A 10930-nucleotide genomic window follows, 5' to 3' on the forward strand; every position below is an offset into this window, starting at 1 on the left:
ATACCTTTTCTCCTTTGTCTGTATATGATGTCTACAAAAGGAAAAAGAAAAAAAATATCACACACATACATTAAGATTTGATGACAAATGCTTTCTAATTAAATGCAAGCGTGTAAATGTCCTTAGCAATGTGTAAGTGTAAAATGTGGAATCTTACCATATTGAGAAGACTGAGCACTATCAGTGAACAGATCTGATCTATGTGAGTTCTGATGCTGGAAACATCTCATATAGAACTCCAGAACTGGGACATCCCACTTGTGCTCCTCCTTATTCTGTGTACTATGAGGCAACATTAATCCTGCAGATGATGTCTGTTGCATAATGTCATCCATTCAGCTTCCAAAAGCTACATATAACAGCACAGAGATAAACACATTGGGAGGAATTTATCAAAGCTGGAGCAGACAGAATCTGGAGCAGTTGCCCAGGGCAACTAATCAGTTCCGGACTTCCATTTGTTCAGTTGGGGCCAGTTCACACCAACTGTGGTGCTTTCTCAGAGTGGTAGCTGCTGGAATGCACAGCAATCGCACACTAAACTCCTCCTTTCGTTCTGGGACGGGAGCAAAACATTGCCTGCGTCCCGGTCCAGTGCGAACGCAAATAAATAGAGCATGCAATATTTTTTTGCATTTGCACTGGACCGGAAGGCAGGCAATGTTTTGCCACACGTCCGATCACACTGAGGGTAAGGTGTGTGGCTGCGGTGCCATTGACCTCACTGCATCACCACGCCCCCTCCTGCCCCAGAACGAAGGGGGGAGTTTAGTGTGCGATTGCTGTGTGTTCCAGCAGCTACCTCTCTGGAACGCACCGCAATTGGTGTGAACTTACCCCTTAGCTTTAAAAATGAAAATAAAGAAGCTCCAGATTTTGTCTGCTCCAGTTTTAATAAATTCCCCCCACTGTACATTATAAAATGGGGAATCGAAATGATATCCACCGAGAGATTCTTTGGACCTATCACTTTCACCTTCTTAGATATTGGACTTTTGTTATATACTCCATTCCATTTCTTTCCATTGATGTCTCCACTACTTTATCCCAACTTCATCCTTGCTTTTGGCCTCCTGCACAGTTTTAGTCCATACAATGCTATAGTCACTCCTAATCTTCTAACTTTGACCTCTTAGAATGTATTGGTTTTGGGCCCGCTAGGTTCCTTCTGCTACTACCATTAAAAAAATTTCAATCTGACCCCCCTCAAGCTTGACTTTCTCTTGGAGCAGGCTCAGATCAGGCAATGAGTGTATTTTCCTAAGACAGAACCTGCAAGGTATAGACAGGACCATCCCTATAAGGCAGCCTGAGACACTGTGCCTTCCGCCCCCTTTCTGGCCAGAGCATCTCCGTTTGCCAAGAGCTCTTAGCAAACTGTGATGCTTTGGATGGTCTAGCCCAGCTCACTGAGATCACTGGTTGCCAGGAGCTGGACAGGACGCCATGAGAGGCCCCTCCCATGCCCCCCTCCCCCCGGAAAGTGCATCGCGACCAACATCCATCCCCCCCTCCCTTAGGCAGTGAGACATCTAGGGATGCCTCTGGGTATAGACCGTCAGACTCCAGGGGACCCCACTCCAGGAGGCAGACAAGTATATGGGGGCGAGACTCAAGAAAGTCATCCTATTAATTAGACTCTTCTAAATTTAGACACTCCTGCTTAGGGCAGGGTGGCTGTATAAGTGCTACTTTAAGTACAACTAAAGGATCCTGTATGTATAAGTACTAAATCCAGTTACTGTGTGATGCACACACCTTATAAAGTCAACTAAAAACTTATGTTACCTTCCCTGAGTGAGCCACATCCTCCTTTATTTGTGTGTCACATGCCCCCCCTCCCAGACACTGCAGCTCACAGTGGGAGGGTTACAGCAACAGGGGCAATGCTGCCAATCCAGAAAGCAGTGGGCAGGACTAGGTGTTGCCAGGTGCCGATTGACAAGCTACAGGCTTCTGAATCAACAGTGACAATGATGATAGCCACACGGCCTGCAACATTTTTTCATCCCACTATATTGCAAGCAGGCAGAGCCTACATGAGAGTGGCAACTTTGCTCTAGATTCACTGAAGGTGCTGCTTTCTTAAATCATTAGTATTGGTGGATGTTTATCATTTTCATATTTCTTTATTTGCCCTCGTGGTCCCTTCTCTATTTATCATTTATTTTCCTCCAAACATTCTCTTTATAATCCTTTTTTCCTGTGTCTCTATCCTCTTTTCTCCTTTGCGTGCATACATATCCTGTATTATAATATCTTCTGCATATATAATAACAATATACATTTTAGTAACAAAAGCATTGGTCTCATAAGCTTGTGATCCTGCCAGTCACCTTTCTTTGCTTTTTCCAACTGACCACACCAAACACAGAAGCAGATCAGTGCTGGCTCGATCAGTTTGAGTATCAGAGCTTTCTCCTTGCAGCTATAGGATGCCAGGTGGACGCACAGTGTCACTGTATCTCCCGTAGTCAGTATGGCCGCCACGCTCAGCCAGCTTTTTGCAGCAGCAGCCTTTAGGAGAGTATTAAAAACAGAAGGGGAATGTTCTTCCCTCTGTGTGTGATGTACACAGTATTACATCACACACCTGCCTGCTTGCTACAAGAAAGAACAAAGCGAGGGAGACTGCGCGGTCACGTGTCTTGCGAAACATTTTTGTGAAAGTAAAATCAATCATAGTGGACAAAACTAGTTTGTGTTCAGACTTTGAGATTGATGGTATGGGCCTTTAAACTCTGCCAGGTTTTTAATGCTGTTTGTGTCATGGCTTGGGAAATTCACCTTCTCTATTTGTCTTGGTGACCATTGTCATTGAAACCAAAAGTGAGGGAATATCTGAAATTGCTAGTTGTATCCAGAACAGCATTAAGCTGGCCACACACCTATAGATTATCTGCAGATTTTCTATGGTCAGTTGGAAAAAGTGCAAAAGATTCCTCCATCTGCGCTAAACTATGTAGCCCCGCTGGCTCTCAAATAACCTGAATAAACTGATTGGATGCAGGCATTGTTCAGGTGTTTGTTTTTTTAGAGCCAGTGGTGCCGACTAGCAAGATACTGAAGCTTGGCCCCGTGGGAGATTCTTCCATCCACACAGTTTAGTGTAGATGGAGGAATCTGTTGCATTCTTTCCATCTGACCACAGAAAATCTGCAGATAATCTATAGGTGTATGGTCAGCTTTAGAGAAAAAAAAATCTTTCAATGGGGTCACATGTTGTAGTGGCAACAGCTTAAAGGAGAAGTATGAGGTGAGTGCTTTTCACTCACCTCATAGTTCTAGCCGACCTGTGACAATGAGACTGTCACAGGTCGGCTCAGTAGATCGGGAGGTGAGCGAGCAAATACCGGCGTTCGCTCACCTCTCGATCCTGTCACGGCTCTCTGCCGAGGCAGGGGAGGGGCGGGATTCCCCCCTCCCCCCTCCGATCCGCCCGCGCTGACTGGCGGAACGGACGGGGGGGGGTAGATAGGCAGAGATCTAGATAGGCCTCTAGATAGGCAGAGCCAGCTGTCAGTCACGCAGCTGGGCGGATCCCGGAACAATTGTCGGGATCCGCTATACTGCGGCGGCTCAGTATACCGCGAGCTACAGCTCGCGGTATACTGAGCCTAGGGTGATGGGAGGACGCTAGTTTGTGTCCTCCCGTTACCCTAAGGAGAACTATGGGGAAAAGCCTTAACCCCATAGTTCTCCTTTAAGAGGGAATTTCCACTTACTTTAAAGAGATCTCATTCCACTTACTGCTGGGTCAACAGCATAGGAAGTGAAAGGAAATCTCCCCAATAAGACACAGATGATACAAACCCAACAGCCCAAAAAAAGTTTTGACTTTTGACATGCTTTAAAGTGTTTGTGAACTCTAAAATTCAATAATAGGATAGCAAGTAATATTTCTAGTATGATAAAGTCCATCCCTAAACCTGCAGAAATTTATACAAAGAGTATTGGCCGCAATGTTAAAAAAAAAAAAAAAGGAGCACAATTCTTCACAATGCCAATAAATGTCTGTAAAAAAAGGTCTCCATGAATATCAGACCTGAAGAAATGGGAGAACACTATTACAACTATAAGGACACTGAATACTGGTTGATGTGTAGGAGGACCATATCCTAGAACCCCCCTTTCCCCCTTTTGATATTTTTTTATATTACCCTTGGTTCTATGTGAAATGTACAGAATCACCAGAAGAAAGAAAAATATATCAGATGAAGTAGAGGAAAAATATAATTTAGGTATGTGAAGTGAATCCAGAAAAAACATCAGATCCACAGGTTGGCTTTGAGGCAAGAGAAACAATAACTGACTCTACAAACACCAACAGAAAGCTGGCAAATAAACAACAGCAGGACAAAAACAAAATCTGTTTATGTAGTGCTGGAAGCTTCATCAACATATTGATTTATAGAAATACAATATGATTGTGTTTACTGGTGATGTTGTAACTTGCTTTGTTTACCTTCTCAATAGCAAAGTTGTGTCAGTTTGTTGAATGGAATGAATAGTTTTTTTAAACATTTCCTAGTATAGTAATATCAATGTACAATATAGTGTACTAGGTTCAGTAGTCTGGGGAATTTAATGTAGAGCACAGTGTGCAAAGTTAAATAAATATAAATGTACTACGCCAATATCCAAGCTAACAGCTACTAGGTACTGTAGTGTACACCCACTGTAAAAGTGTATACGTGAAAATAAATATAAATAAAATGTGCCGAGCTAGAAAATACAATAACAAGTTAACAAAAACAATCCCTGAATCCTTGTATCTGGATGATTGTGAATAACAAAGAGAAACGAAAGTGAAGTCATAAATCTAAAAAATCTAAAAAATGAACCTGTGTATTGCCGATGCAGAGGTTATGTAGAAGTGCTCTCTCACATTAGTGGTCAGTGGTAAAGTTACCCATTACATTTATGGTCCAATAGGGAAAATAGGGAATTCCACCGCACTCCTGACCAAAGGCATCGCCAAGCACTCAACCGACAGAATGGTCACCAGCTCTCCAAATGTTATGTTCTTTAATGTCAAATCTTTTTATTAGATATAGCAGGTCATATCACTATGGATAGCAGCGTTTCGGAACCTGTCCAGTCCCTTCATCAGGCAAACAAAGTCATGACGTTGCTACGCATGGTGATATGATCTGCTATATCTAATAAAAATATTTGGCATTAAAGAACATTTGGAGTGCTGGTGGCCATTCATTCTTTCGGTGCATTACCTTTATGGTCAATGGTGAAGTGGCCTATAACATTAGTGGTAACTTAAGTGCCCTGTTATTTTAGTGGTCAATGGTAAAGTGGTCCATCACATTAGTGGTCAGTGTAGAACCCCCCTTACATGATTGGTCGACGGTTATCTGGACCACTACTTTGGCCGTGGTGATCAGTTTAGTGCCCCAATAGAGTGGTAGTCCATGGTAAAGTGGTACAGTGTATTCTCCCCCCCCACCCCCCCCCTTACATGAGTGGTCAGTGGTTTTGTGGCTCACTACTTTGGCTTGGTGATCAGTGTAGTGCCCTAATAGAGTGGTGGTCAGAGGTAAAGTGGTCCATTGCACTGGTGGTCAGTGCAGTGCCCCCTTACATTGGTGGTCAGTGGTGAAGTGCCTTTCTATGTTGGTTAGACTGTTGGAGATAAATTAATTGGTGTCGGTGGTTACTTATCTAAAAGAGCAGTTGCCCATGTCCTGCACTAGTGGCTCTGTTCTGCTTAGTGACTTCAGGGGAAGAACTATGCAGGCACTGTGGGGCAAGGGATTACGCCCTCCCTGCATGCTGGATAAATCTTTCTAAACATGGGGCAGTCAGATGCACACACAGGGCAGGTGCAATTTTCTAGAAAGGCCAATGGCAATGGAGTAATGTGGATGGGAAGATGTCATATCAATTCACATATATATAATTAAAAAGCCCTGATAGGGTTGTGGCACCTACTGACACTAACAGGGTTATTCACAAAATGGTGAAGTTTGGAGAAGGCAGGAGAAGTTTCTATTGAAGTCTATGGATAACAACGAGCTGATAAGTGCCACAAAAGAAGCTCAGTGACTATTTCAAACAACAGGCGTATTTTGACGCGAGATTCAGCATAGGAATACATGGGATTTTAATTTGCATGCATTTCAACATGGAAAAAAACGTGCTACGAAAACACCCTGGTGTGAACGGGGCATAGCCTTGTAAATAAGCTTAGTACATTCTGCTGACCTTCTATATTGTGGACCACTATTACCAATGTTCTTTCTTAAATGCAGTGCTCATCAGCATCTTTAGGTAGCACACACTGATGGCTTTGCTTGCTATGATTCCTGCTAGGGTGTAACAAACATATCATTCATCTAATGAAGTCCAGCAATCCTATATAGGTCTGACTAAAGCCCACAAACGCTGTATTTTTATGTTCCCTTAAACCTGCCAGATCCTTAAGGTGTAGCTAGGTTTGGGGAAGTGCTGTCGTATTATTAGCTATTTAAATGGGGAGGACCTCTGATCTGCAGGATTTTAAGTTGTAGTCATACTTGTCTGACAATCCTCCAATCATGTCCCTCATCAATGTGCACACCTCATGGGTGTTGTGGTGTACTCCAACATAACAAGGGTCCGTGTGAATTGGCTGACAGCGTAATATGCCTCTGTTCAGGGTCACACTGTTGTGGTATGTTTATTCTGATTGGGCTGTCAATGCACTTCAAAGCAGGTTTTAACAGAGTACACCACAACCCACAGATAGTTTACATCTAGTGCACTGTGCATGTGAATGGGCTGCCATTCCATTTATAGAGATTTCCAATGGAAAAGAGACACCAACAAAAATCCTGGCAAGGGTTATACCTTCAATTACTTTAAAGCCCTGTTTACACTTGCGAGTTGGGCTGATGGCATGAGTCACAAATAGCTCTTTGATACCCATGCAATCAGCCCCATTCGCAAGTGTGAATGGGGCCTTAGAATGCCTTTGTGAAGCTGCTAAGTCTATATAAATGGTACGTTGGCCCATGCATTACATTAAATTAGAAGTAATGGGTTACTTAAAGTGAATCAGCCATAGATCCTCAAATCATCTCTGAATTGGTGCTACGGGTAAAATAAATTGCCGATTGGCTGGCATTCTATGGCAAAATACTTTTACCATTCGGTAAAAAATTTTCCCTGCACACTGAGCCAAGCATACGTAGCTCAGTGCACAGACCCAGCATGCCAGGATGAAGTTACGTGGAAGTTACGTGATCGGGGCCTTACCAATCAAGCGGCTGAAGACTTGAAGCCTAGAAGAGGACCAGGCCGAAGATGTAAGTGCCGGCAAGGGAGGAGCGCATCATTGAAGGGGATCGGTTTGGCAGTCAAGTCTGCCATAATGTGCTAATATGCTGTGCACACTAGCACATTATGACCGAAAGCTCCTGGCGGCCTATTTTTTCCTTAGCATTATTTCTGCTTTAAAGAACTCCAGGAAAGATTTGTATTAACCATTGCAGTGTGGCTACCCCCACACTGCAAGGATTAAGTGCTCCTTTTTATCTAGGTTCAAAAATAACAAAGTTATGCTCACCCAGACCTCCGAGGTGGCCAGCTGCCACAGCACTCCATTCAGCCTGTCTCTTACTCCGAGGCAGCATTGGAATCTTCCTCAGCATCCTCATGTCTATATACTAAGTATAGAGCGTGATGATTTATGGGACCTTAGATCTCTGCAGAGGAGGGGGAGAGACGCTCCAGGGACTGGTCTAAGAGCAAGCCGTCTCCGCGGTTCAGGTGAGTACAACTTTTTTTAACCTAGACAAAAATGAGCACTTAAGCCCGGCAGTGCAGGGGTAGCCCTACTGCAAGGGTTAATTTTTTTTTTTACTGGAGTTCTTCTTTAAAGGAAATGACAGATCTATGGGCAGGATCAACAGGTAATACAACTATGTTCTGTAAACAGAACTGCTGTGTTTATGCTGTTGACAGACTGCATCGTAAATATAGCTTTTGGTTTTGCCCATAGTTCCACTTATAATGAACATTTGAGTGTGTTTTGGACTGATAGCGGCTCTGAAAATGTTTTCTCCCTTTCTGGTGTTTGTGATGGCAGTAAAAGCATCTGAACACCTGCAAGCTATTGGAAAAGGGCCACTTAAAATAAGCAGTACAAGCTCCGGAAAACAAGAGGATGCCGGAGAAGGTGACTGATCTGCACATACATCAGCTCTCCAATGACCCCAGCAAGGGGCGTTATCAGAACTACACCTCCCATTGGACAGTAAAGTAGGATGTGGCTTTCCATTAAGTGTAGTCTCATACACAAGTGAAACCATTCCAAATCTTTCTTTTCTTAAAGTAGAAAGAATTTCGTTTTTAGGAAACAGGTAGCCATCATACTTCCATAAGAAAAAAAAACTAAGCATATCTAGATTAAAAAAAGCCATTGCAAATCATCTAAATGTATAATGTGTTATGCAATGTAAGTCCACCGCAGCGCACAGCTACATTCTAAACATCATATGGTTCTGCTTTACCAAGGAAGGTCAGAGACAGATCTTTCAAAACACATTCATTATCTGGCATGTACTTTCATCTCTAGGACTCCACGTCATGTATCAATAGCACATTTATGGGACCGTCTCCTAAAATACACATTTTTACTTGTATTAGCTGTATCAGCAAATGCATGTCAAGGCATTGTATGTTATGCTGTTTCATATCAAAGCTCTTATATCTGGAGATCTGCACTGTTGGTATCATAATTGAAAGGTCCATGCTAAAATACTAACTTTATCTCTGTGTGAGAGCAGATTCTGGTTGGGTTATTTGCTGGTGTATATCCCTTTATAACCACTGCTAGTAAAGCTAGACTACATAGATGGTGAGTAGTGTTGAGGCTGGGCTTGGTGTGAACCCAGTTCATCAGAGTTTGCTCAAGGCCGCTCATAACTATGACCGCCATCCCCTTCTCTTGACACAATCAGTTGTTGGGAGGCGCATTCCCTTCCCCACCGCTATAAGTCACAAAGGGGTGGGAAATGCCCCCGCCGCAGCCATGGATTGGTTGGGGGGGCGAAAGCTGCTAAGTCTATATAAATGGTACGTTGGCCCATGCATTACATTAAATTAGAAGTAATGGGTTACTTAAAGTGAATCAGCCATAGATCCTCAAATCATCTCTGAATTGGTGCTACGGGTAAAATAAATTGCCGATTGGCTGGCATTCTATGGCAAAATACTTTTACCATTCGGTAAAAAATTTTCCCTGCACACTGAGCCAAGCATACGTAGCTCAGTGCACAGACCCAGCATGCCAGGATGAAGTTACGTGGAAGTTACGTGATCGGGGCCTTACCAATCAAGCGGCTGAAGACTTGAAGCCTAGAAGAGGACCAGGCCGAAGATGTAAGTGCCGGCAAGGGAGGAGCGCATCATTGAAGGGGATCGGTTTGGCAGTCAAGTCTGCCATAATGTGCTAATATGCTGTGCACACTAGCACATTATGACCGAAAGCTCCTGGCGGCCTATTTTTTCCTTAGCATTATTTCTGCTTTAAAGAACTCCAGGAAAGATTTGTATTAACCATTGCAGTGTGGCTACCCCCACACTGCAAGGATTAAGTGCTCCTTTTTATCTAGGTTCAAAAATAACAAAGTTATGCTCACCCAGACCTCCGAGGTGGCCAGCTGCCACAGCACTCCATTCAGCCTGTCTCTTACTCCGAGGCAGCATTGGAATCTTCCTCAGCATCCTCATGTCTATATACTAAGTATAGAGCGTGATGATTTATGGGACCTTAGATCTCTGCAGAGGAGGGGGAGAGACGCTCCAGGGACTGGTCTAAGAGCAAGCCGTCTCCGCGGTTCAGGTGAGTACAACTTTTTTTAACCTAGACAAAAATGAGCACTTAAGCCCGGCAGTGCAGGGGTAGCCCTACTGCAAGGGTTAATTTTTTTTTTTACTGGAGTTCTTCTTTAAAGGAAATGACAGATCTATGGGCAGGATCAACAGGTAATACAACTATGTTCTGTAAACAGAACTGCTGTGTTTATGCTGTTGACAGACTGCATCGTAAATATAGCTTTTGGTTTTGCCCATAGTTCCACTTATAATGAACATTTGAGTGTGTTTTGGACTGATAGCGGCTCTGAAAATGTTTTCTCCCTTTCTGGTGTTTGTGATGGCAGTAAAAGCATCTGAACACCTGCAAGCTATTGGAAAAGGGCCACTTAAAATAAGCAGTACAAGCTCCGGAAAACAAGAGGATGCCGGAGAAGGTGACTGATCTGCACATACATCAGCTCTCCAATGACCCCAGCAAGGGGCGTTATCAGAACTACACCTCCCATTGGACAGTAAAGTAGGATGTGGCTTTCCATTAAGTGTAGTCTCATACACAAGTGAAACCATTCCAAATCTTTCTTTTCTTAAAGTAGAAAGAATTTCGTTTTTAGGAAACAGGTAGCCATCATACTTCCATAAGAAAAAAAAACTAAGCATATCTAGATTAAAAAAAGCCATTGCAAATCATCTAAATGTATAATGTGTTATGCAATGTAAGTCCACCGCAGCGCACAGCTACATTCTAAACATCATATGGTTCTGCTTTACCAAGGAAGGTCAGAGACAGATCTTTCAAAACACATTCATTATCTGGCATGTACTTTCATCTCTAGGACTCCACGTCATGTATCAATAGCACATTTATGGGACCGTCTCCTAAAATACACATTTTTACTTGTATTAGCTGTATCAGCAAATGCATGTCAAGGCATTGTATGTTATGCTGTTTCATATCAAAGCTCTTATATCTGGAGATCTGCACTGTTGGTATCATAATTGAAAGGTCCATGCTAAAATACTAACTTTATCTCTGTGTGAGAGCAGATTCTGGTTGGGTTATTTGCTGGTGTATATCCCTTTATAAACACTGCACGTAAAGCTAGAATACATAGAT

General features: G+C 43.0%; 1 protein-coding gene across 1 annotated transcript in view; it reads right to left on the reverse strand.

Annotated features, from left to right (window-relative positions):
- The window catches only part of HPD (4-hydroxyphenylpyruvate dioxygenase), a 22263-nt gene extending 22065 nt beyond the window's left edge, over positions 1–198 (reverse strand). Inside the window, exons 1-2 of the mRNA XM_018557144.1 lie at positions 158–198; positions 5–31 (exon numbers count right to left, since the gene is read on the reverse strand). Coding sequence (XP_018412646.1) covers positions 5–31; positions 158–160 — 30 coding nt within the window. The 5' untranslated portion in view covers positions 161–198. The remainder of the gene's footprint in view (positions 1–4; positions 32–157) is intronic.
- Positions 199–10930: the final 10732 nt, after the last annotated feature.

Source organism: Nanorana parkeri, unplaced genomic scaffold (assembly GCF_000935625.1).
Source record: "Nanorana parkeri isolate BGI_ZX_2015 unplaced genomic scaffold, ASM93562v1 scaffold13, whole genome shotgun sequence".
NCBI lineage: Eukaryota > Metazoa > Chordata > Amphibia > Anura > Dicroglossidae > Nanorana > Nanorana parkeri.